Source organism: Odontesthes bonariensis, chromosome 12 (assembly GCF_027942865.1).
Source record: "Odontesthes bonariensis isolate fOdoBon6 chromosome 12, fOdoBon6.hap1, whole genome shotgun sequence".
NCBI lineage: Eukaryota > Metazoa > Chordata > Actinopteri > Atheriniformes > Atherinopsidae > Odontesthes > Odontesthes bonariensis.
Window position 1 is genome coordinate 36,259,664 of NC_134517.1, and position 27,819 is coordinate 36,287,482.

General features: G+C 40.5%; 1 protein-coding gene across 1 annotated transcript; it reads right to left on the reverse strand.

Annotated features, from left to right (window-relative positions):
* Positions 1-836: 836 nt before the first annotated feature.
* Positions 837-27,509, reverse strand: LOC142396269 (alpha-tectorin-like). Its single transcript, XM_075478824.1, has 19 exons — positions 27,336-27,509; positions 25,385-25,453; positions 23,859-23,956; positions 22,478-22,705; positions 22,327-22,410; positions 17,752-17,857; positions 17,545-17,674; positions 17,227-17,470; positions 14,781-14,937; positions 14,488-14,575; positions 13,133-13,195; positions 12,812-13,014; positions 10,895-11,032; positions 9,225-9,412; positions 7,716-7,870; positions 7,370-7,615; positions 6,266-6,428; positions 4,862-4,954; positions 837-1,614 (listed from the first exon to the last, which is right to left on the reverse strand). Exons 2-18 carry the CDS (start codon positions 25,428-25,430, stop codon positions 4,862-4,864), a joined length of 2,430 nt encoding a protein of 809 aa, XP_075334939.1. The 5' UTR covers positions 25,431-25,453; positions 27,336-27,509; the 3' UTR covers positions 837-1,614.
* Between the last annotated feature and the right edge of the window lie 310 nt (positions 27,510-27,819).

Sequence of the window (27,819 nt, forward strand, 5' to 3'; positions counted from 1 at the left end):
TTATTACAGTTCTGTGGTTATTAGGACCTAAACAGCTCAGTTACAGACATTTTTAAGTGTACACTGAACGGTAATTGAATGTATTTTCTACAGAGATACAGAAAAGATATGATTCATATCTCTGCCCCTGGAAGATTTTCACATGAAACATCTGTAGAGAAAACAGTGAAGGGTTAGTGAAGGATAAGTGATTTATTTACAAAGGTGCTAGTAAAAGGTAAATGCCCTGGTTTCTGGGATTGCTCCTGTGGTGGGTCTTTGCTTTCCGGAGGGGAGAAACCAGTTAAACAGAATCTCTTCAGTTTGGGACACGAGCTTGAATGAATGACTAGTTACTTGAGCTTTTAATTCTTGGACTGACTTCCGGTGATATTCAGAAGGTTTGATGAAGGGGATTGTGCTGGCTGTGCAGAGTGGCTTCTCTGTTCCACTGGAGTCAATTAACACAAAACATTTATTCTTGCAGGAAGGAGACAAGTCTTCACAACATATCAGAAAGCTGACAGAGAGTTGTCTGAGTTAAAAAAATGATGCTATCGCTATTTATGTCTTCTACTATGAGATCACAAGCCACACAAGGTTATGAAACTTTCAGTAAAGCTGAAATAAGACATCGTAAACCATTCTCACACATGGTATCTGCTTTTCTCATAGTACAACTAGCTGCCATAGAGTCAACTGAAGCTGAAACAACCATCTGGTGCCGACCAGAAGAGGAACTGGAGCTGAAGTACCGAAGCCAGGAAATGAGCCACAGGTGGAGACTATCAGCAGCAATCAGCATTCAGCAGCTGGCTTACCCAACAACAGTCTACTTCTGATATGACCCAAAACAGAACTAAAATATAGATTCTAACAGGATGCTGTGGTCTCAAACTTTTAACAGTTATCACGTGTCATTTGATGTATTTGCTCCCTGGATTTTGACTTCATCAACACCAATTTCACAGGAAACATGAGAGATGTGTGCCTGTGTAAATAGATAATTAGATTGTCCTGAAAAGTTGTCCAGTCCCAACTTTTATGAGACGTGTTGCTGCCATGGTAACAAGATGAGCGGATAGTCCATAAATTAGTCAAATGTCTCATTTTTAACATCTGGTATATTTTCTTTGATTCTTCACGATTGTTTTATTGGATTATCAGATTTAAAGATCACCGCATTTTGTTTTTTGTTAATATTTTACAAAGCATCCAACTTTTTGGGAACTTAGTTCATATATCAAAAGAATAAGACCAAAGAACACATGATTCTGAGAAATGTATTCTCATTATCAGTTGCATGCAGGTTACATGTGATACAATCATAAGAAAGATAGATGAAGCATTCAGAATATAACTTCAACTTCTAACCTGGTCTGAAAAACTCACTGAAGCATAAAAGAGTTTATAAATCTATGACAGTGTTTGTACCCTATTTCCCAAAAGTGATTCGTTACCCCATAAGATCAGACAACATCGGCTTCTTGTAGCTTTCATTCATCTGTAAATCACTAAAGAAGACCCAACTTAGATAGCACCATTTTAACCATTTTTAAACCTTTAAAGCGCTGATAAATGACTTCAGTGGGACAAAACCATCTCGATCACGTCAGTCTGAGCCTCCTCACAAACCTAGAAAGATAACCAAATGTGAGCTATAGTTACTTAAAATGCAGATGTGTCATCAAACTGAACGAAAGGAATCATCTATTTTGTGATGATATTCTGCTTATAAATACCAATTTGTCTGTAAAGGAGAAGTTTGGTTCTTTTAAACCTTATTTCTGGCATTAAATACCTTCATCTACTCACCGATAACAGTCTGGTGAAAGTCTGCGTCCTTCGGAAGATATTTAGATCACTGGAGATCGGCATATATCCATTTAACGGAGAGAACAGGGCAGACACAATACAGCCTCTAATTAAGGCATTATCTGTCTTTATTTCACCAATACTTTAAGACCAATGAATGAATGAACGCGTACTATTGCACTGTTAGCTCAGAGCTGCCGTGTTGTTGTTATCCGGGGCTATCGGGGGGCTTATAGGAAGCTTTCTACACACGAGTCCACTGGGATGACGTCATTGATGCGCCGCTCATTCACTCTGTGACGGTTGGCTAACTTCACCCGGAGTTTGCTGCTGCTAGCTTTGTGCAACATGGCAGGATATTTATCAGATTCTGACGTACGATGGACGATCCTTACCGGAGTGAATAATAATAATAATAATAATAACTTGGACTTATATAGCGCCTTTCAAGGTACCCATGGTCGCTTAACAAAAGAAAAGAAGGGGGGAAGGGTAGGGCCAGAGGGGTGGGTTTAAGAAGAGGAGGACATGGAGAAGAGATGTGTTTTTAGATTATTTTTGAACTGTAGTAGAGAGGGGGCAGAACGGATGTGAAGTGGCAGATTAAGCTGTGTTGCAGCGTTGCACGCCGATGACGTCATCCCAGTAGACGCTTGTGTAGAAAGCTTCCTATAAGCCCCCCGATAACAACAACACGGCAGCTCTGAGCTAACAGTGCAATAGTGCGCGTTCATTCATTCATTGGTCTTAAAGTATTGGTGAAATAAAGACAGATAATGCCTTATTCAAAGGCTGTATTGTCTCTGTTCTTTCCCGTTATATGGATATACGCCGATCTCCAGTGATCTAAATATCTTCCGAAGGACGCCGACTTTCACCAAACTGTTATCGAATAGAATAGAAAAATACTTTATTCATCCCCCAATGGGGGAAATTCAAATTAGTCAAGTAGCTCAAGATTTTTTAAAATATTTACAATGATTGTATTAACAACAACAACAACAACAACAATAATAATACCAATTCTAGTAGAAAGAACTACTACTAACTAATAATAATAATAAATGACTAAATAAACAAATAAATAAATAAAAAAATAAATAAAAAAATCGTGAGTAGATAAACGTGTTTTTTTTCTTTTTTTAAATATTTTTTGGGGTTTTTTATGCCTTTAATGATAGGACAGTTGGAGAGAGACAGGAAGCAGGCTGCAACAACACGGCATATACTTTATCCTTTAGAAAATTAACATTTTCAACAATATTTCAACAAACACAGAACATATCCCTATTTGAAATCTGAATGTAGCATGCATGAAAACACAGTATATAGAATCTTGGATGTTAAGCTGCGTTGTGCCCCCGTTAGCTTCCACGCTAGCTGCTACATGTTTAGCGTTGAGGTGATATTTGAGGCTTGATACGCTGCGGTGATTCGCAAATTCCTTGTTGCATAATCTGCACACAACCACGCTCTTGTCAACGCTTCCATCCGTCTGTATTTAAAAAAATTAATTTTTTTTAAAAAATTTTTTAAATTATAGTGTGCGATTAAAATGCGTTATTTTTTTTAACGCGCTAATATGTGTGTAGTTAATTAATCGAAATTAACGCGCTAAAGTCCCAGCCCTTGTTCTAACGTTTCCTCGTGTTTAGCGTCCTTTTCTGAGTTTGGTTTTCCTTCTCGTAGGTGTACTTGTAGGATGTACGCAAATAGGGCTTGAATCTATACGGTTATATTGTTTGAATCCATTTCAGTGGTTTGTTGATGCTGAAGTAAGCGATTTTGGCCCTTTCCTGTTTTTATTTTTCTATTTTGTGATCCTACGTTGAGGTTTTTTGTAACGCTGTTAGTCTGGAGATGCCAAATGTATTTCCACACTATCAGGAAGCTAAGCTAGTTTTTCTTAAACAATTTCAGGACTAATTATTAAAAATATTCATATAATTTGTCAAATTATTAAAATTAATATTTTCAAAAATGTGGCTTGGAGTGGTGGACTTATGGTTAGGGCTTTAGGCCCTGTGACCCTTAAAGTTCGGGTATGTGGGAGGGAAGGTTATGTAATGGGTGGTAGGGGGTCTAATTTGGTATTTGGGGAAAATTATTAAAATGATAAATTGATTTTTTTTTTTTTCAATTTAAATTTTTTTTACAATTTTTAAAAAAAAATGTAAATTTAAATTTAAAAAATTTAATTAATTAATTTTTTTCATTTTTAGGATTGGGTTAGGGTTGGGGTTAGGGTTAACATCGTTAATCAGATGTATTTACAGCTGAGTACATTTCAGAAGTATCGTACGTTTTACTGTTACCAGCCTTTCACCGATGGCTGCTGGGAAAGTCTCCAGCTTATTCTGGATCATGTAGGTGTAGAAAACGGATGGATGGATTTTACCCTTTGTGGTTATTCTTAGTTGTGACTGAATTTTCCTCGGCATCTGTCATTTCCAGTTCATATCCTGGAATGGGAACTGTGGGTCATTTGCAGAGCACCTTAGCCACTTTTTGAGTCTCGTTGAGTCTACACATGCAGCCATATTATATTTGGGTGTGTTAATCCAGCTTTGAGAGCTTTGATTTTATATCATTTTAGTCAGGTTAACATGTTTTTATGATTTTTAAAGCTTGTAACACAATAATTAGTTTTACTTTTGTGTCATATAAAACATGTAGACTGACCTGACCTGACCTGAATCAAACTCAAGCCACTCATGCTGCCTACAGCTCCTTCTGGACCACTCTGTTCTTCTCAGGAACCTCTGCTCCTAGAAACAAGGCAGTCCCCGTCCAGAGTGCACTCATTTGGATTTATCCTAACACCTCTAACTCCTTAAAATGCTCAACTCTCACTTCGTTCTTGTACTTTTGTTTACACCAGCTTCTCACAAGATGAAAAACACTGACTGATAGAGTCATCGTTCTGCTGTGAAAAGCTGCGGTGTCACATTCACACGGATGCTGCTCAGACCCTTCCCACCGGCCAAAACATTTTAAATGATCATGATGATTTTTGGGGGATGAATGCTCTTCAGTGCACGGTGATAACCAGGTGGTTTGAACTTACCTAATAAGTCCAGGTCATTGTGATGAAGCCAGGGTGGGTATCCTCATGTTTTGGCATGGCAGACCTGCGCTCTCTCTGACCCTGACTACATCTCTGGAAGAAAAGACTTCGTTTTAGGTTTGTCTGGGATTAGCTTCTTCTTTTTTTTTTTTTTAGATTTTTTCGAACATGTATAAAAAACAAAATGTATGTAACTGTTTGTACATACAAAAGAAAGAAAAAGAAAAAGAGAAATAAAAAAAAATAATAAAAAAATTCAATCACATAAAGTGCTCATACATAACAAAACACCACACATTGTTCGAAAAAGGAATGGGAAGAAGTACTTTTTTAGTTTCCCACCCCTTTTTAACTACTCTTCAGTTTGTAAATATCCTAACTACAATACACCTATATAAAAATATGCCATATATACACTTCCTAAATAAATATATAATCACAAAAATAAATATATACTGCACACATATCCTTGTAAATATAAATATATATATGAATATATATATATAACTATCCCCATGAATAAATATATACCATATGTACCATATACTAATTAAATTACAATATAACAATTAACCCTATTCTATTCATATATTTATCCCTCATGCTCAGCTTCTGAGGCCCAACAGTATATCCAAAATATGACATCATCAGTTAGGGATGCACCGATCAGATATTTGGATCGGATATCGGTTCCAATATCGAAGAGAATTAAAGAGAATTTGAATTCAGGTATCGTGACAATTGGCCGATCCATATCGGGCGATTTTTTTAAATTTATTTTTATTTATTTAACTTTTAAAATTTTATTTAATTTTTTCCACCTTGTCCTGTCCAGCATTGGCATTCATCCAAGGGCCTTCTGCGCCCTCTAGTGGTGAAAAAAAGATGTTAGGACTACCTCTGATTTTAGTTTTTTTGTTTATTTTTAACAAGCTAGTGAAGCTATTGTTGTTTTTTCTCAATTTCAGCTCCTTTATTATTTAATATTCTGTTTTATATTAGATTTTGAATCCTTACTTGCACTGACTGAACCAGTAACACTTGTTATATTTTTATGGTAAAGATTGTTTTACTGGTGCACAATTATTAAATAAATAAGTAATTCAGTACATTTATATCTGTTTATTTGTTTTTTAAGAAATAGGAAAGAAATGTTTAAGTCAAGGCTTATATTGCCTTGCACAAAAGAATGATCCCAGTCTTTTCCACACTATGAAACTTACCCTTTGTTTTTCTGTTTCGGCCGAAACTAAACCTCAGATATTGGTATCGGAGGTGAAAAAAGCGGATCGGTGCATCCCTATCATCAGTTAGATAGATTGTTCTTTTATTGCCGGTATTAGATTAGAAATGGAACATGATTATTGGTGCTTTTATGTTCATTCATTGTGAAACAGGCTTTACCTGGAGGCAGTTATCGCTCTGCCTGATGCACAACTCTACTTTGCAGTGCAAGTAGACGTTGCTGTTCTCTCCAGAGAATTGGAACGTGTTGAAAGAGAAGTAGTTAGAGGTTCCCAGTCCATTTCCCTCAACCTTCACCGTGTGGTCGTCAGGGTTCGGACAGCTGCTCGGACACAGTAAAGCAGACATGGTAGAGATTGGCCAGCAGCAAGCAACACAGGTCTGATGGATGATCAGTAGGGATGGGAATCGAAAACCGGTTCTTGTTGAGAACCGGTTCCCAGTGTTTCAATTCCTTGGAATCGTTCGGCGATTTTGCAAACGATTCCCTTATCGATTCCAGTGGGCGCGAATGACGTCACCACGCAACGTTGCGTGGCGAGTCCAGTGCAGCCAGCAGCCAACAGTAAACATGGCGCCCAAGCGGTACAAACGCTGGAAAGTTTGGTTACACATCCCTAAAAAAGACGACAACAGGGCAACTTGCAAAGTGAATATTTCACCAAAGGGAGGAAATACTACCAACATGCAATAACTATGAATGAATGTCGCGTTTTCGATCTGCTCCGGACTAACGTTGGTGAATCTGAACCCAGCAACGTTAGCAGCGTTAGCATGTCCTCAGCTAACACTGCAGGTAACTAACTAACAAACGCCTATCATGTTAGCACCATTTGCCTCATTGTAAAAGCTGCTGTTAGTAACGGTTAAGGTTAAATGAATGCCTTCTCAGGCATTACATTTAGATGAAATCATGAGAGACAGAGCCTGACTGGCTCAGAGCCAGAGGCTGGTGGTACTACCCCCAGTTCACCTCTACCTCCAGCTTCTCCTTTCACCAGAGCAGGGAAGAGTTAAATTACCCAGGCCAGGATAGACCAATGTGGACCTCACCGTTGTTGGGTTTGTGAGGTCATGACTCGTGTTACTTCTAAACTAAACAAAGTTGATGCTGATCGACCGGTTTGTTGTCCTTTTTCTCCAAATGAGAATCGATAAGGGAACCGACAAAGAACCGAATCGTTAAGCAGAATCGAAAATGCAATTGGAATCGTAAAAATCTCATCAATTCCCATCCCTGATGATCAGCACTGCGAGTCTCACCCATCGATGATCAGGTCGTATCTCAGGCTTCCACTTGGTGAAGGCTGATTGGTTGCCCAGCACGAGTCGGTTACCACAGCAACAATGTTTTCATCCAGTCCACCTGCCCTCAGCTCAACCCAGAGTTTTTCATTCAGCCGGATTTCGGTGTTTGAGTCAACAGGCTGCGTTTGGTCAGGGTTGGTGTAGGCCTCCATGGTCAGAGTGTAATTCCACTCTCCAGAGGAAATGTGCTGAATCACAGAGCTGGAAAGCAGAGGCATACTTCCTAACTAAAAGCTTCATTTTGCACAGAGAAGTGAGACGTAAGTGGGTCCTGCTGATACTCTTCCTGCTCACTACACACCTGTGTCCGAGTTTGATGGCCAAGCTCTTCACATCTGGCTGACCATAATAACAGGAGAAGTCCATTCGAACCATATCGTGACGGCTGATTTCTCCAGATGTTGAGACGTTCTGTGTCATGATGGTGTTCTTGTAGATGATATGGCTGGTGTTTGCCTGCAGGTTCATATGTACACATTGATATTGCACCTTCATGTGTGCCTGCTGTGAATGTTTAATTCTATATTCACAAAGGATATGAGTAGGGCTGGGCGAGTTAACTCGTTATTATCGCGTTAACTCGTTAATTATTTGACGCCGATAAATATTTTATCGTGCATTAACGCAGGTTTTTATTATTTTTTGGGGCTTTTGTGCCTTTAATGGATAGGAAAGTTCAGAGAGACAGGAAGCAGGGGGCAGAGAGAGGGGGAACGACACGCAGCACAGGGCCGTCCGATGTGGGACTCGAACCGGGGCCAGCTGCAGCGAGGACTTTAGCCTCTGTACATGGGGCGGCTGCTCAACCCACTATTTGTTTCTCTTTATATTCTTTTATGTATTTTAATGCTTTTATTTTATGTAAAGCACTTTGAATTGTTTGTACATGAAATGTGCTACAAATAAATTTGATTTGATTTTACGCCACGGACAACCCCTGTTTTATTATTTATTTTATTTTGTAAAAGTCTGTTGCTCACAGGCTTTTATTCTGTAAAAGTCTGCTGCTCACAGGCTTTTATTTTGTAAAAGTCTGTTGCTGTCTGCTGTGGAACAGGAAAAGAAAGTAATCGGCGGATCCACCAAACATGGAGAAGGGTACGGAACTTTTACTCGGCCATTTTCATTTTAAAGTTCTTCCAGACGGCGGAGTCGACAGAACCAAAGTCATCTGTAAACACTGCCAAGTTGAATTGTCTTCTCAGCGTAGTAGTTCCAGTCTAAAATATCACTTAAAGGCAAAACACACAACTGATAGCAGCAAGTCATTCAAGGAAACAGACAGTGGAGCGAGGCTTCTACATAAAAACTACAGAAAGATGCTGATGTTAAAAGTGTGTTTGCACAACAAATGTTATGGCACTTTCATTCATATGGCAGCACATTTAAAATAAAGCTAAATGCTAAAAGCTATACGCTACTTTTGGATTCATTTTGGGATTCTGCGTACAAATGCGATTAATCGTGATTAATCAGGGAAATCATGTGATTAATCAGATTAAACATTTTAATTGTTGCCCAGCCCTAGTTATGATGAATCTGTTGTCTGTCTTTCTTTCTTTCTTTCTTTCTTTCTTTCTTTCTTTCTTTCTTTCTGTTTTGGGCTTCCCGTGTTGATCTTAATTTCACCTCCTGTTTTTATCTTAAACAACATTTCCTTTAGTTCTTTCAGCTGATCTTGCTGTCGGGCTTTGGTTGCTCCACAGCTGTGTCTTGTTTGATTACCCATCACCTGTTTTTAATTTGTAATCAGTATATATCCTCCAGATCCAATTCGAGAACAAATGAACAACCCAAAGAGGATACCTACCATGATCACTGTACCACATGTGTCGTCACTGTTGAAGCCAAACGTCACCATGTGGGTGACATCGTCCATTTCACCTGTGCAGGTCTGGTCATTGAGGTGTAACAAAGAATAGTCGATGCCTTTGTTCTTTAACAGACAGTTAGCCATAGTTAAAGAAGCCGACTTCTTCCCACAGACCACCGGCTCACCTAAACATACAGAACAGAACAAGTCTCTCATCGTTAGCACAGGTGACTTTAGACAGAGTAATATGTGTCGTTGTGATGGTTATGTACAGTACTCTGCAAATGTCTTGATAAACCCCTTCTCATTCTTTGGATGTGGGCTGCCTTTTGTTGCGTTCTCTGCCAACATGATCCCACACTGCTTCAGTAATGTTGAGCTCCGGGCTCTGGGGAGGATTCATCCCTCCATCAGACCTGCTGCCACTGATTTTCAGCCCACTTCTTGTGTCCTTTGGCCCAGCTCAGCCTTTTCTCCCTGTTTCCCTTCCTTAAGAACGGCTTCCTGACAGCCACCCTTCCATGGAGCCCATTTCTGATGAGGCTTGGGCCAACAGCAGATGGATCAGCTGAAGGTCCAGATGCATCTCTCAGCTCCTGTGTCAGGGCTTTGCTGGATGTTTTCCTCTTTCTTAAGGACATCACTTTCAGATCCTGTTCATCTGCTGGAGATAGTTCTTTAGGCCTGACACTTCTTCTTCTGTCCTCCACTTGTCCAGTTTCCTCAAATGTTTTAAGGACACACTGCACACCATGCTGAGATATGCCAAGTTTTCAGCTAACAGCTCTTTGGGAATCACCTTGTTGCTGCAGAAATCCTGTTTTCTGTCTGTCACACTGTGTTATCTTTGCTGTTTTTCACACATGCAGCTAAAGAAATGGGAACAAATCTTAATTCCAGTCTAAAACCCACAAAGAGCTTCTAGATTATTAATTTCTGGTGGCATAAAACAGTTTAATCATGTCATTTATATTAATTGTTCCATAATTAGTCATTAGATTATATCTTATATTCCTTTTTTAAGCTTTAAATTGAATCTTATTTACTTTTTATTGATGTTGAATATCATAATTCTTATTATTGTCTGTTTTTTTCCTACTTTTAGACATGATAACGTTAATTATGTTGGGATTAGGATTTTTTTTAAACTGAATTTCATATATTAATTTGACTCTTTTGGTAACTGAAAGCAGTTTTAAACGTAAATGTACAAAAAAGTTGAAACTATGAAGCTGTTTTTCACAGATGCAGCTAAAGTAATGGGAACAAATGATGTGTCTCTGTGACAGGCTGCTGGGAACAAAGAGCCTAAAGATCCAGTTTAAAATGGCTTCTTTGCTGAGTTGTCTGTTCTGTGTGGACACAACACTGGTTCATCCCTTGAGTTAGGAGCCTTTTTCCTGCCTGAATGGTTCATAGCTCAGAGTTAAGTGGCTTAACAAAGAAAAAACTGGACTGAAGATGAGGGAAGAAGCAGAAAAAGTCTAAAGAGAAACTCTGAAAGAGCTTCAGGAAGCTGCAGAACTGCTGATTGGGACACTTTAAAAGATTTGAAAAAAGTCTGGCTGCTTGGAAGGGAACAGAAAGAAATGAGGCTCAAATCAAGACTTTTGCAGAGTAATATCCACTAGAAAACATTGATGTCTGAGAGTCTGAGAGTCGTTTACCAAAGCTGTTCATGGGTTTGTACTTTGAGGCAAAGATGGCCCTGCAGAGGCAGCGGGTTTCTCTGCTGACGCTGTCCACACCACAGAACTCATGATCACTGCAGAACTTATCCCGGCAGACTGCCTGAGGAACAATGGCTGTCAACACAAATGCATGAACAAGTCAGAACCTTTTTACACAGATGCTCTTCTGATATCCAGCAGCTTCACAGCAGCTAGTGAAGGAACATTTACCATATTCTGACTTCAGACTACAGCATTGAACTGTAATGCTACGTGTACACCAAGAGCAACCTACGCTACCTGAGCGCCGGAAATCATTATTTCTCTATGGAGGGTGAGCTACCTGAGCTACCAGAGCGGATTCCAGCGATTAAACTCAAGCTAACATTATGGTAATGAGCTATGACGCGGTTCGGCGAAAAGCAATGACAATCCACAGATTGTAGGGGTCCGACAATCCGCGGGGTTCGCGGAAACAGATGTGTAAACTTTGGTTCCTATCCAAACAATAGTTGTTTAATCCTGAGACTGTTGCAATTGCCGTGTCGAGTGCTTCTATACAATAGTGTAGTAACCCCACGCAAACCTTTCTCACTGCAATTAAGTTTTATTTCGGATTCATTTCATTTTTCACAGCTGCCTCTGCTGTTCCTGCTCTTCTCAGGTGTACCTAATGTAGTTTTACATCATTTGTAACGTGATGTATACCTTGTATAAGAAATTGTAAATAACAACACGTTTATTCGTGTCCCTGCCCTCTCTTTCCTCATGTTCTTTTCCGCGGGGGTGCTGCACAGCCGCGGGGCCTTTAAGAATTGAACATTCTAAATGTGACGTCACAAGCGAACAAAGCTACCAAAGCAAATTCTCAAGCGAAGCTTCTCCAACTACCTCCGCTACCAGGTAGCGTAGGTCGCTCTTGGTGTAGACGCAGCATAAAACATCTGTAACGTGTTTCCTGGACATCTCGTGCTCTGGTTCAACAAACATCACATTTATGCTTTACACGGTTCGTATATAGAGATGTAATTAGACGGTTATAAATGTTTTAAAACACATCCACTCTACAAGTTGTGGATATGCCAATATAATTATTTAAAGGCCACCTTGAAATACCATGTTGGCTTAAAGGAAAATAAAGAAATACCGCTTCAAAAAGATGGAAAGACTTGGTTTTCTCATTTTTTTAGCGATTACAACTTCATATCAGTTGTGATGGCAAGCCACACCCTACCACAATTTGGTTTTCTTTAATTTACTTTGTAATTTTTACTTTGAATATTCTTTAATTTTATTATGTGTTGTAGTTTGTTACTTTTATTACCTTGCAAGGTTTATATGGAGTGCACACATATTAACACAGCAAGGTAAATTCAGTCTTATGTTGTATTTATACTTTCTTTCTGTGTTGGAGTTACCTGGGTTTGGTGTTTGGCTTCCCCTTCCTGATGGGCAAAAGGCGTGGCTACAGGCTGAGATGCAGGAAGTACTGCTGATGGCCTGATTGGACTGAACCAATGCTTCATGTCAAGTGGGGGGAACTGAAGGGGGTGTTTAGATGCATCTCAGTGGGGTTGTGTTAGTAGTTATGTGGCAGCCTTTTTGTTTTCCCCTATTGTGTGTGAATGGTTTAGCTAAACAGTGTTTAAGGGCCCTTATGTGTCATTTCATTAGGTCAGTTTTGTTTGTGTCTCTCTGTCTGAGTCCTCTCAGTGATGTTTTTTTACTTTAGTATCTTGAGTTGACCTCTTTTATTGGCATGCCGGTTCAGTTGTTGATTTTGTTCATCTTTTTTCATGTTTGGGTAAATAAAAAACCACTTTTGAACTCAACACCTGTGTCCTCCCCTCTGTCCTGCTTGGCGTCCTGCACACAGTTTACGTTGAAGAACAAGAATGAGTGGAAAAGTCTTACAGCAGTCAGTCTTTGACCTCCAGCCCTCCACTGTCACGTTGCTGTAGATCCTGCAGGTCTTGGTGTAGGCCTCCAGGAACTGGCACGTGAGACCATCTGTTGGAGGGTAGTTGCACAAAGTTTGTGTGCAGGCATTAATGAAAGGCTGCGGGTCCACATACGAGTTGCATGTAGTGAACGGAGCCTCCTGCAAGCGAGTACACCTGTTTCAACAATACAGGGGAGAAAAACGGGCCATCAGAGACAGAAAGCACAGCACGTGGTTACAGGAGCACGGTGCTCAGGTTTCATTTCTGGGAAATGGGTGAAAGCTGTAGTCACCATTCAGTGGAGGAGTTGCAGTTGATTGTACCGTCAGCAGGTTCAACATATTTGGTCTCACAGCTGTGGAGCAAAAATGACATAAAACAGAGAAATGGCCGTTCATTTTATAGGAAAGCAGCAGCTGTTCCCCTCAAACGATGTGCACGAGAAACTATCAGAGAGATTCCCAGATGCAGATCCAGCGTGCAACCGTTGTAAAACGACCCCGTCCTCATATTTACACACGTTTTGGAGCTGTTCCAAACTGTCGACCTGTTGGACTTCGGTGTTTAAAACACTTTCTGAGGTTCTGGGGGTGTCTGTAGCCCCCTGCCCAATCACAGCTCTTTTTGGAAAACCGTCCGTTGTTTATGGTTTGAACAATTCCCAAAAGTATGACTTCCTGGCTTTCTGTACCTCGCTCGCCCGTCGCCTAATCCTTCTAAAATGGAAGGATGCCTTCATCCCTCCATCCCACACACTTTGGATTAGAAGTACCTTTTATCATATGAAATTGGAAAAAATAGAAGAGGTTCAGCTGGTAAATTCAAAAAGATTTGGCAACCTTTTCTGAGATATGTGGAAGAGAAATCAGAGCTGCATGAATCAAGTTAACTGGGACAACCACTGAGTTCATTGTGTTTAGATGACAACCCATAATATTCTGTATGTGCTGTATCTCTGTTTTTTTGCTTGCTTGTTTTTTTTTTTTCTGTAACATTCTTTCCTTTTTATATTCATATGTCTTCTTTTACAACATTCGCTGAGGCGTGCAGGCAAGATTGTGGCCGACCCCTCCCACTCCGGACACAAACTTTTTGAGGCACTCCCCTCTGGCAGGAGGCTGCGGTCCATCAGGACCAAAACCTCCCGCCACAAGAACAGCTTCTTCCCCTCTGCAGTTGGCCTCACCAACAAGGCCCGCTGTACCCCCCCCGACCCCTTATATATTAACGTTCTGTCTCGCTGTCATTACAGAGTGCGTTACATTAACGCACTCTTCTTACAAATACTTTGCACATATATTTAATTTTTTTACATTTTTTACATTATTCTATTATTATTATATTTTTTGTTTTGTTCTTATGGCACCAAACAGACCAGGCCAAATTCCTCGTGATGTACAAATTACTTAGCAATAAAACCTTTTCTGATTCTGATTCTGGACATACATTGTCTTAGATTTACTCATCTATTTATCTTTTTTTTATTGTGATTTATCTATGTATTTTTTTTTTTATTGTATTTTTAATAAATTTTTTTTTTTTTTATTTCATGGGGATGGGATTCTGTTCTGAGTGTTCCTGTATGTTTGTGTTCTATTGTGAAAAAAGCTTAATAAACAAAGTAAAAAAGAAAAAACGAGGTCTTACTCTGAGACACTGTGTTTGGAAACTCTTTCCTGGCTCAGAGTTGTGCTTGAATCACCACATAAACCATCCAAAGGTGCTCCGCTCGGCCCTACAGAGTGAGGAGACAAGACTGATTTTTTTTTTATTATCATAACATCACTTAATTAGGTTATGGTTAGAACTAAACCACTATATGCATATTATTTTAATATATTTCTGTTCTCCTGTGGAGTCACTTTCCACCGATAAGGGAACGAGATGGAGGCCACGGCCTGGATGACCTTCGACCTGATATTTTTTACTTTTGTGCGTACCTGTCACATGGATTATTGTGGTGTAGCCATCAAAGAGGACTGACACGGTGCGGTCGGAGGTTGTCATCTTCGCAGTCACCCCTGTGTGGTCCTTGGAAAGCTCCACGCCGTGGACCCGCTGAGCCGTGGCGCTGAGTGTCAGCACTTCGACGTCCAGCTTCATCGCAGCAGAAGAACAGAATGGAGGACACAGTGATACTTCAAATGTTTGGCCCGAGACAAATGAACAATTATAGGCTTCATCAGATGTGTCTGAAGACAGCAGCAAGGGTAATCATGTGTCTGTTGGACACAGCCTCACATCGGAGGGTCCTAGAAGCAGAGACTCATGCCTGTGCATGGCATCCCATCCCAAGACCTCACCATGGCTGTGTTCCAAACCGCATACTTCTCCTACTTCTCATACTAACTTTCTGAGTTAGTATGCGAGTTTGAGTAAGCGAGAAGTTCCCGGATGCATACTAGATTCTCCTAAATGTTGGGTATGCACCATGAGGTTACTACTCATACTCAAACTACCCAAGATGCAACGTAACGTGACGTCGCCGATCCTCATTTCCTGTCAAAACGACAGTTTCAAGCTAGCTACAACGACGGTAGGTTCACTTCCTGTTTTCAAAACAAAAGCACCAATTGTATTGTAATGGCTTTCCCTATGATAAAAGGCAACGGGTATTTTATTTTGTGAAAATAACCGGAAGTGCGTTGCTCACTGCGGCTAGCTTTAGTAGCGCCGAATTCGTGGGAACAAAATTGTAAACAGCCGGTATTTTGTCAGGTTTTCAACACGTTGGGGATCTAAACGACTACTTTCTCACCTGAAAATGTTTCAAATGTTGCTAAAGTTTACAGAGTTTAGAGCTTAAGAGAAATCAGCTTCAGGCCGGCTGATTTCTGCTCGGGCAGGAGTGAAGTGCATTGTGGGTAAACGCTCTGCATACCGTCTGATCGATCAGTATGCAGTATGGAAGTATGTAGTAGGCGGTTTCGAACACAGCCCATGTAAGGGTGTTGCAAATATGAGGGATGGTCGCCGAGCCGATGTGGTGATGAGTGATGAAGAACTCTGCTGACACGGACTTAATCCAACATAGAAACCTTTATTGCATTCATCAGGTCCGTCTCCGAATGTCTGAATTAAATCTCTGTCCTCCAGAGGGTGAAGCCTCTTTTTATGGGTGTTTATTTATCCCTATATGGTGAAGACGCTCCAGGTCTCTTTTCTTCCAGGCATCTAGCCGGGAAACAATGCATACGACTTCATTTCTCTGGAATGTGTTTTCCCTCTGAATCTCCATATTTGACTACATGCTATCTCTGGTTGGGGACACATACGCTCAGTGGCCTTAGAGATGGTCCTTTTCAGCTGTTCTCTTGAGTATCAGACACCTCAAGGGGCTCCTGACAAATTTAATGTCATAAAGATATAACTGATTTATAACCTCTTCGCATATCTGTGTCCTGTTTTATCCTAATAAGCAATGTCCATCTGAGCTCGGGTTATTGTGGCTGTTGTCACTATTTTTAAGTTGTGGGTGTTGTTTGCATGTAGCATTGATGCAACACTCTGCACACGCAATTATACTGTCAGTCCACACATGAGTGACAAGCTTTTCTGTGTTTTGCTCAGGGCTGGGCGAGTTAACTCGTTATCATCACATTTATCGTCGTTAAATAATTAACGAGTTGATATTTTATCGCGCATTAACGCAGGTTTTTTTTAATTGTAAAAGTCTGCTGCTCACAGGCTTTTATTTTGTAAAAGTCTGCTGCTGTCTGCTGTGGAACAGGAAAAGAAAGTAATCGGCGGATCCACCAAACATGGAGAAGGGTACGGAACTTTTACTCGGCCATTTTCATTTTAAAGTTCTTCCAGACGGCGGAGTCGACAGAACCAAAGTCATCTGTAAACACTGCCAAGTTGAATTGTCTTCTCAGCGTAGTAGTTCCAGTCTAAAATATCACTTAAAGGCAAAACACACAACTGATAGCAGCAAGTCATTCAAGGAAACAGACAGTGGAGCGAGGCTTCTACATAAAAACTACAGAAAGATGCTGATGTTAAAAGTGTGTTTGCACAACAAATGTTATGGCACTTTCATTCATATGGCAGCACATTTAAAATAAAGCTAAATGCTAAAAGCTATACACTACTTTCGGATTCAGCGTACAAATGTGATTAATCGTGATTAATCAGGGAAATCATGTGATTAATTAGATTAAAGACTTTAATCGTTGCCCAGCCCTAGTTTTGCTTAATGGATACATGCAGTTAAAGGGGAGTTATTCAGTGTGCTGCCTGCTGTAGGACGCTTCATCAGCTGCTGCATGTGTGAAAAACACCTGGTGGTTTCTGCATTGAAGGTTAGTTAGTGAGTTACTTACTTAGTTAGTTAACACAGTGAGAAACGCATCAGAAAGGAGCTTGTTGAAGCCAGTAAATCACCTGAACTATGCTGCCCTGATTCAGGGAAATCTCTACGCCGTCTCTGTCCAGCTGTAGAATCACGCTGTCCAGCAAACTCGCATCTTTACGGCGCCTTTCCCTAAAAACCCCGACCACCTGGAGGCCTGGGAGGGACGGGGACCTGAGCAGGGCGTAGCCACAGCGGTCCGGGACAGGCTGGTTTCTGCCGGTGAAGTCGATGACGGTGGAGCCGGTCACCGTGCACACGGCGTTCAAGGCACAGCTGGAGCAGGTGCGGAAGGACAGGCGATTACATCACAAACCAGATGAAATGCACTTCGTCCTTTAAATGTTTACCTGCCGTTGCCCCGGCAACGCTCCATGGGACCACAATCGCTGACAGCTGTTGCGACTCCACTCGCATCACAAGTCACAGTCGAGCAGATACTCGGGTCGTGCGCGGTCGTGTTGGTCTGATAAACCCGACCTGCAAGTTCGGAAAAGTAACCGAGTTCAGAAACTCAGAAAAGGACGGTTTGACCTTTCTGAGGCGTTGAATCCCACCTGAGAGTCTGCATCCACTCACGTCTGTGACGACGCCTCTGTTGGTCTCCGATGTTTGGAACGTCTGTGCTGAAACTGTGAGGCCGTCAACGAGTGCGTCGGCCTCCTGGAAGGTGCCAGAAAAGTCGGGATTGAAACACAAACCCTGAGAAGAGTTCCCCTCCGTGGCCGATTCGTGGGACTTACGGCGCATTGTGAACACCAAACATCTCACCCGCGGCTGAAGGCTTTCCTTTGACGAGTTTGGCTTCTTAGTGAGCGAAAAGTTTCAGTTGGAATTCAAAGAGCAGATAAAAATGTCTGACTCACATCGTGGTACAGTTCGAACACAGTCACTTCCTAAGGCTTTAAAGGGACAGTTGGCCTCTTTTGACATGAAGCTGTATGACATCCCATATCAGCAACATCATTTATGAACATCTTCTTACCCCCTGCTGCGTCCTGTGAGCAGAGTTCTGGTTACACTAATCTCACGATACAATACGATACACGATATTCAGCCTTCGATACGATATGATACAAGATGATTCGATTCGATATTCAGCCAACGATACGATTCGATACACTTACATCATTTTCCGGGGAAAAAAAAGGGACAGTGTGATTTGATATGAATCATCGCTGATTGGACCGGTGGTCCGACCTTTGAACCGGAAGGACAACACCGCCAGACAGACAAACAGAAACAAACGAACATGTCACAAACGTGAGAGCCGTGCACTTTATACAACATTTTTATCAACTAATTTATCACCGTTTTGTATAATGTGACCCCCTGGCATTGTGTTATTTTACCTTAATGTACTGTGTTTTCACTCATTGTAACGTAACGTCTGACTTTTAAATAAAGTTTGCTTTAAAAAAGAAAAAACTTTAATAAAAAAATAAATTTAAATTAAAAAAATAAATCGATACTTGCGGCTGAAAAATCGATACTTTATCGGGAAACGAAATATCACCTGTAAATTAAATAAAAAAATAAATTAAATAAAATAGATACGAAATATCGATATATATCACAGTATCGATAAGATTGCTCAGCCCTATTTTGAGCGCATATTGTTTTGAGAAGCAAAACGCTTTATTTTTTAAACCCCAGCCAACTAGCCGGACTACCTTCATCAACACCAAAACGAGGCTGGAACTCTGCTCACAGGACGCAGCAGGGGGTAAGAAGATGTTCAGAAATGATGTTGCTGATATGGGATGTTACACAGCTTCATGTCAGAAGAGGCGAACTATCCCTTTAAAAGAGTGCAAAGTCAAAGTGTTCTCACGACTGTCTGATTATTCCTTCCCCTCTCCACCAGTTTGACAGTAAATCAGAAAAATTCTACTTTATTTCCTGCTCATTTACATTGTTAAGCACGGCAGAACACGCCCACAGCTCCACACATCCCCTTTTCTCGTTTAATGGCTTTACTCGCGTCAACACTAACTTCCATCTCTGACGGCTGAGCATAGGGGGATGCCAAGGCAGGGAATAAAAGCACTGATACTCATCTTTAACCACCTTAAAAAGGATACTGTAACCTAAATGAACTGTTAAAGGAAACACACGAACTAATGAAGGATGAGTGTGGATGATGGATGCTGATCTTTGGTTTCCTGCATCAGCTCGTGTGTGTTTATGATGAAATGCACCAATGTCTATCATGAACAGCGGCGGTTCCTTCATAGGGGCGATTTGTGCGACGCACGACCAAACACGGAGTTTTTTTTTAATCTAGTTGCTAAGGCGGGACTGATCTACTGTAGGCAAACTGGTTGTATATGTCATTGTCCAATCAGATTAAAGCTGCCGTCGGCAGGTTTTCAAAATTCCGAGTCTAAAGTCGGAAAATTCGAACTGATACAACTTTCAGGCCCCTCCCCCTCTGTGGACGAGGTTGTGCACGTGAGTTCACACCAGTGTGCGCGTACACAAGCTGGGGCAGACTCACGCTCAGCATGGTTGGTGACTGTTCTGCTCAGATAATAGATCAATAATAAACCTAACGTGATTGGTTAAAAACAGCCGGGAGCGCTCAATTTTTGCGAGCACGATTACAGGCTTCAGAGGGAGCTACAGAATTCGGGATTTTTCCCAAACAGCCTATTTAATATTCTACTTCCAGAATCCCATGACAGTTCAAGCTAATATGACAAAAAAAAAGTTGCCGACGGCAGCTTTAAAGGATAAGACCGGTTTTTTGACATTGGGCCCTTGATTTCACATTATAACATGATGTTCTACTCACCCCTGCTTGTTGTTTGTCATTTGGAGCTGTTCCGAAGATATTCGCGAGGCGTCTGGCTGCTCTCTTGAGATATTCGGCCATGAAACGGTTTCCTATGGGCAAGCTCATACAGGCACAAACTATGCTGTTTATGATTTATTAATTACTCTACACTAGAACTGATAACGTGGAGGTGCGTCGCTTACTTAAAAAAATCCGGGTTATTGTAATTTTGATTTTTTTGTCGTAAAGTGGGTGTTACTGACGTCATCGTCGTGCTACTGCCACAGACAGCCCACAGACCTGCTGCCTATTTATTCATTCGGCTAAAATTCTAAATTAGTAACCCGGATTTTTTTAAGTAAGCGACGCACCTCCACGTTATCAGTGCTGGTGTAGAGTAATTAATAAATTATAAACAGCATAGTTTGTGCCTGTATGAACTTGCCCATAGGAAACCGTTTCATGGCCGAATATCTCAAGAGAGCAGCCAGACGCCTCGCGAATATCTTCGGAACAGCTCCAAATGACCAACAACAAGCAGGGGTGAGTAGAACATCATGTTATAATGTGAAATCAAGGGCCCAATGTCAAAAAACCGGTCTTATCCTTTAAGGTGGCGCCTGGTGCTGCCATTTCTGTCAGGGTCGAATTTGCACCAGAAATCTCCCATTGACATTAATGGTACGTCGGTTTTTTTCCAAAATCATGCTCCCAATACATTTCCTATGAGGGTTTATGTGCTCGCACAAACGACGTGCTTTCGTCATACGTCTGCTGCGTGAGACCATGAACATTCTACGAAGAAGATGGCGAGTGTGGAGTGCAACAATACGGTAGTGTTTCCCAAACAGATCAGGAGAAGCTGATTCATGCTTTCATCTCCAGCAGACTTGACTACTGTAACGGTCTTCTGACTGGACTCCCCCAAAAGAGTCTCAAACAGCTGCAGCTCATTCAGAACGCTGCAGCCCGAGTTTTAACCAGAACAAAGAGATCACATCACATCACCCAGTTCTCAGGTCTTTGGCTCCCGCTCAGATACAGAATAGATTTTAGAGTTCTGCTACGGTTTAGGTCCAGAACACATGAATGCTGGCAGAGTATAAACCCAGCAGAGCTCTGAGATCTACTGACTCAGGTCAGATAGTGGAGCCCAGAGTTCAAACTGGACCCTTAGAAGCAGCTTTTAGCTGTTATGCTGCACACAACTGGAACAAACTACCAGCAGAACTGAAATCAGCCACAACTGGAAGCACTTTTACATCCAGGTTAAAAACATTTCTCTTTCCGTGTGCTTATGGTTGAGTTTATATCTTTCTTTTTCCCCTCTTCTTTGATTGCTTTTAACTGTGTTTTTAATTTGTATTCTATTTGTTTTTTCTTTAAATTGCTGCTTTATGCTGTTCTTTTAAATGCCTTGTCTTTATGTAAAGCACATTGAGTTGCCTGTGGAATGAAATGCGCTATAAATAAAGATGCCTTGCCTAGTGTTTCTGAAAGAAGTACCCTTTAGTCGTCATTCTAATGCGGAGAAGGAAGTTTGGAAGAATTTTGCGGGATTTTCGAGCTCGCCTTGCGAGGCAGAGATGAAACCCAGGGCTCCACCAACCCTGCTATTTTTCCAGGTAGTATTTGATGTAGCTAAATAACTTAACCTTTTGTGCTCAGTCATTGACTTGTAATGATTTAAATCTTTTATATAATGTTGACAATAACAGCAGAATGTATAATGACACATTCATTGTTAATGGTGCAGTATTACATTTAAAAAAGAGAGAAATCTCAGATAAGTAAGCTGCACTTAACCATGTTTGACAACTGGTTATGCTTTTCTAAGTCATATTTTCCAAAACTTCCATAAACACTTGACTTGGATTTATATGCTGTCATTTTAATTACATTCTTTAGAATGAAAACTGAATGAATCTTATCATTTAGAGCTTATATGTTCACTTATTTCATAGAATCCTGGAACAATATGAGGAAAATAAATAAATAATGGTTAAGGTGTAATATTAACTGATTGGCAAATTATTAACTGGCAAATGTTTTGCTTTGAAGGTTTCACAATGTAACTTCCCTAGTTTGACACTTTTAACTAGTTCAGTGTTGCCATCTGGTGGACAAAAGAGATATTGCCTAAAATTGATATCTGATACCTGAATATAATGGCACAAACAAGTTAGGGAAATAGTCTTGCTATCTAGACAAATATACCTCAGTCCTCTGGACTTTTATGGTACTTATGGACATAAGGGGGGGAAATTGCACTCCCTAAAAAAATGCCAGGAGCCGCCACTGATCATGAATCCTCTGTGGTATCTGTTCTGCTACTGTGACATCTCATACGTACCACATTCATGCTCGTGTATCCAGAATATGTCTTTATTGCCAGAATCGACTGCTGGTGAAAGTTGCCGAGTTCCACTTGTCCAATCTGGCAACAAGAAATGACTTGTTATTGATTCCTTTCTGTACATTTCTCTAACGATAGCAACACTCACCTCAGACTGTTGGCCGTCTCTCAGGGGTATTACGTTGACACATTTCCCAGCATACTTGAGGTTTGGCAGAAGTTTATGAACTCCAGATCCAGTTGGTATTTCTCTGGTGAGTACTGACAGGTTGCCTCTGTCGGCCGTCCCTCCAGACATCAAAATACAGTCATTTTGGATTCCAGGTGTGTATGAGCCTTTGAAGCAAACTGCAAACCTGTTTGCATTGAAGCCCACCTGTTCAGCAGCGGCGGAAACAATAACCGAACATCAGCAACTTGAATATCTGAACATGATAACTTGGAATTATAAATGTTTTCATTGATCATTTTTTTTTGAAATGGAGGAGGCCCATTGGTCACATTTTGTGTTCTCATGACACAGTTTCACCTGAAACTGTACCTGTGTTCGTCCATTTGTCCAGAAGGCAGCTGTGTCACAGTCACAGTTCCATCATGAGATCCGGCTGCCAGCTTTCATTTTGGCTCCCAAGCACTGAATCTTTACTTTACATATATTGCTCCAGTGATATTTCTAACAGCAGGAGGAATGAATCTAGAGGGCAAAGGCTGTGGAACCGGGAGCAAATGGAACTTGGACCGAAGGGCATCTCACAAGAATCAGTCCAATGAGGTGAGCTCTGAACACTGGGGTCATTCTGCTCATCTGACAGTAGCCGCATTCGGACAGAGCAGTTATAATAACTGTCCTCCCCCAGGGGAACTGTTTCAGTTTGCACATGAGTTGGACCCTGACAAGGACTGATGCGACAGCGACGTGTTACTTTAGCGCCACATTCAACAACAAAACAGAACAAAACAAAACCCGCGAAATGTAAGGAGAGAAGAAGAAAACACCACCAAGAAGCTAACATGGAGAGCGGGGAGGCCACCGTGTTCATGGTCTGCATGATGGTGATGTTAAAGGGATAGTTCGCCTCTTTTTGACATGAAGCTGTATAACATCCCATATCAGCAACATCATTTCTGAACATCTTCTTACCCCCTGCTGCGTCCTGTGAGCAGAGTTCCAGCCTCGTTTTGGTGTTGATGAAGGTAGTCCGGCTAGTTGGCTGGGGTTTAAAAAATAAAGCGTTTTGCTTCTCAGAACAATATGCGTTCAAAAGAGTAATACATTTGCATCACAAAATGGTTCTCCAGGAAAAAGTCAGACCTCACAATCTCTCGGCCCTATTTTCTCTCCCTTCGTATCACTGCCTGCTGTGCAGACCGAGCAGCAAACAGCGTAACAGGCGCGGCTGTCGCTAGGTGGCATTTTTTCCCATATTATATATATATTGTTATCTTCCTGCTGGATAATCAGCAGTGGACTTGGATGCAGAAGAATATGCACACATTTAAAAAAAAAAAAACAACAACATCCTACTCACGTATAGTTTGTCATATTTCTTTCCATAGTAGGTGATGGGGCAGGAAGTGATGTTCATCTCTCCAGAACTGGTAAAAGTCTGGTATGCTGCAGCTGCCTCTGATGATATGGAGACAGTAACTTTGCAGATAACATCGCCGTTCTCTCACCAGCAGCCCAAGAAAAGGTATTCAACATGTTGCAGTGTGCGAGTTTATGTCGAGCTTTACTCGTTAATGGCCGTGATATCTCTAAAGTCATGTCTGACAAGGATGTATTCCATAATGTGTCACTGAGGAACCAAGCAAGTTCAACCTCTTCAACAAGTAGCATCAAATATTAGCAGAGGTGGGTAGGAACGAGTTACATTTACTTGAGTAAGTTTTTGAAAACATTCTACTTCTAGGAGTAGTTTTAAATCACTATACTTTTTACTTTTCCTTGAGTAGATGTGTGCAGCAGAAACTGTCCTCTTACTCCGCTACATTAGGCTACAATGAGCTGGTTACTTTTCTTCTTACCTCTTTGGTATTCTACGCCTCATTATTTTTATCCCCCCGCGTACGCCTCATTTTAATGTTTTATTCTGACAGAGAGAGAGACTTCCGCCAAAGGCTCTACCACCTGACTGTGTTCCACCAATCAGACGCAGCCGTGCAGTCTGGGTTAGCTTTAGCATTAGCAGTCGTAGCAAACAAACAAAGAAACAGATGAAAAATGTCAGAACCAACGGTGGGAAATGAAGACGCAGACGAGGCCTCATACTGAAAGCATGTTTACCTTACAAAGAGTGAGAAACAGCAGCTACATTATGTGTCTTCTGTGGCAACCAAAACAAACGCACATTTCAGCAGAAACTCAACATCTAACTTGAGGAAACATGTAGCGCTAAGTTTCCTAAACTCGTTTTTCCCCCATGGATAGGTGAATGTTTGTTTTTTAGGTTACATATGGGTTACATATGTTTTAAACATTTCCTAAGTCTCTTTTATTGTATATTAAAGTTGTTGAATTTACCTGGATTATTTTTAATTTAAGCTATTTTGTAATTAATTAATTCATTTTAATTTAATTTATCAATTGGATGAACTCTAATTTGCCTAAAGATGATTATTTAGTATTTTTGTCTGTCTGATTGAATGCTTGTGTTAACAAATAAATCAGACGTTACTCAACAGTTACTCAGTACTTGAGTATTTTTTTCACCTTTTTTACTCTTACTCAAGTGATTATTTGGATGACTTCTTTTTACTTTTTACTTTTACTTGAGTCATATTATTCTAAAGAAACGGTACTTTTACTTGAGTACAATTTTTGGCTGCTCTATCCACCTCTGAATATTAGTGAGGAAATAGTTGTAGACTAAACTGGCAGCTGGGACCTGCTCACCAGCACCCAGAAAACTAACAAATCCAGCTCAGCATGGTGGACCTGCACATTAAAAAAAGTTTTTTTTGGGGTTCATTTCATATCATGATGACCTCCTTAATACCTGATGAGTTTCAAGACTGAAGGGAATAATTGTGGATGTGTTTGAAGTCATCTTACCTGCCAGCACGCTGAATGCAGCCAGATGTAGCATGAAGCAGAACATGTTGGCCGTCTGCTCACAGAGACCTGAAACACACGGGCCAAGTCTTCAAAACGTTTTTTTTTTGTTGTTTTAGATGTGATCTATAAGGAAAAAATTCTAATCTCATCATTCATCCATCCATGTTTTTTACCCACTTTGTTCATTGTTTTTTACAATTAAAATTTATATATCAGACATACAGAAATATAAGAACACCCCCCCACCCCAAGGGGACAAGCAGAAAAAATAAATAAATAAGAAATATTAATTGAAGAAATGAAGACAAAACAAAAGACGTGTGAGAGAACATTCATGTGGTTTTCAGTAATGATGAATGACAATATATACATGACATATAGATCAAAACTTCTTACTTGTCCGAGCAGGTATGTAATAAAATGTTGCTATAACCACCTGAAATTATTATTAGGACGTCGTAAAGCCAGTCTAATCTTTTCTAGCTTCAAGAGTTGTAACGTATCTCTAACCCAACGTTTGTAGGAGGGTGGAGCAGCCTGCTTCTAATTAAGTAAAATTATTCTTCTTGCTATGAGGGTGACAAAAGCGACGCCATCAGATTGTGCCCTAGGAAGATGGTCATCCTCACATTGAATACCAAACATGGCTGTGAGAGGGTTTGGGGTTTATTATTCTTTTAAATATCATTGATAGGGCATCAAACATAGAGGACCAATAACCCGAAAGCCTCGGACAAGACCAGAAGGTGTGAGCCAAGGTTGCAGGTGTAAAAACTGCATCTATTACATGAATCATCAGTTGTTGGATACATCTTTGCGGTTCTGGCTGCAGAAAAGTGCAGTCTGTGTGCTACTTTGAACTGAAGTAGGCCGTGTCTGGCACAAACTGATGAGGAGTGTATCCTTGAGAATACATCTGACCATTCAGTATCTCTGATTTGTAGGTTCAGATCAGCCTGCCACGCTTCTCTCAATGCATGAAGAGATGCCGTCTGAAAAGAGGAGAGTTTCATATACGTAATAGATATTATGCCTTTGTGAGATACACTGAAAAAAGGGACTTTTTGGTGAAGTAAACTCTATTAGAGTAACTGTCATAATCTCTACCTTGTATTTTTAAGATTCAGTAAGAACTCGAGCTTCTTAAGTAAAATTAAACATTTTATTAACGTAACACATGAATTATGGGGGAAGAGTAAGTTTTACTCAGGCTTCCTCATACAATTTAAATGTTTAATAGTTTTATGTACATAAACCTAGAAATACTGCATAAACTTTACTCTGAAAGTGTATCGTTAAAATCTACTAAGTTACTTCATAACAGCAAATACTACAGATATATAAAATTTATAGTAAGATGATGTTCCTGCCTACGAAAAACAAGTAGAGTTTACTTAATTTGTTTAAATAAATATAACTTAAAACTTAGATGTAATTAAGTAAATGTTACTAAATATCTTCAAACATGTTATGTTTTATGGTGAGTAAAATTTACTTAATAATGCAGCATTAAATATTGCTTAAATCTTTTGAGTGCAAATACTTACAAAGGGTTTTTTAAGTAAATCTCATGAGTTGTTTTTTTCAGTGTGTTAATCTACATGCAAATGATGTCGATATAATAGCAATGATGATGAAAACTGCCATAAATCACAGCGGTTTGTTCGTTCACATCAAGCAAAATAAGCTTCCACTGCAACACAAAACACCAGAATCACCTAAATTAAAATATCAGTGTCTGCATATCGCTTCCTTAGAAGGAACTATTCATGTATCAGACAAAGAAATCCTGCGTGTTTATCTTCCAGATCTTTAGCTTGAGTAAAGGTTTGACCTGATTCGGTCTTCTCTGAAGATCCTCAAATCTGTGAGAGTCACGGTGATGATGAAGATTAATTCAAAAAGCATTTCAGGGCAAAACTGAGCCAAAAGTCTGCATGTTTCTTACCCTGTGGGTGGATTGTGGGACAGCAGGACAGCTCTGTCTGAGAAGAAGCTCCTGTGGAGTGTTTTTCTGTCTGCTGGCTCTGAATCCACCAATGAGTTTACTCGTCAGCAGAGTGAACGCAGCCTCACAGGTTGTTGTTTTACACTTTTGTTCTCCCACGCTGACTTCTGTCGGGGAACATTCCTGTTTCAAAGGACTGTAATCTGCCGAGACTTACTGAAGAGCTCTGCGGTTGCAACGTGACAATTTCAGGTGTCAAATTCATCAATGCCTCATCACGTACGGCTCTGTGTTTGTGCTACTGGTTTGCATGCAAGGCTGCAGTGAACTCCCATGACTTCATAATTGGTGACGAGGTGCAGAGTTAAAGGGGGGTTCTGTGTTTCTTTAATATTCTGCCATCGGGTAGAATATATACAGGTGCGTCAAATACACGGCTAACTGTCTCAAAAACTGTTTTATTTTGTTTGTTTTTTACGTGTCC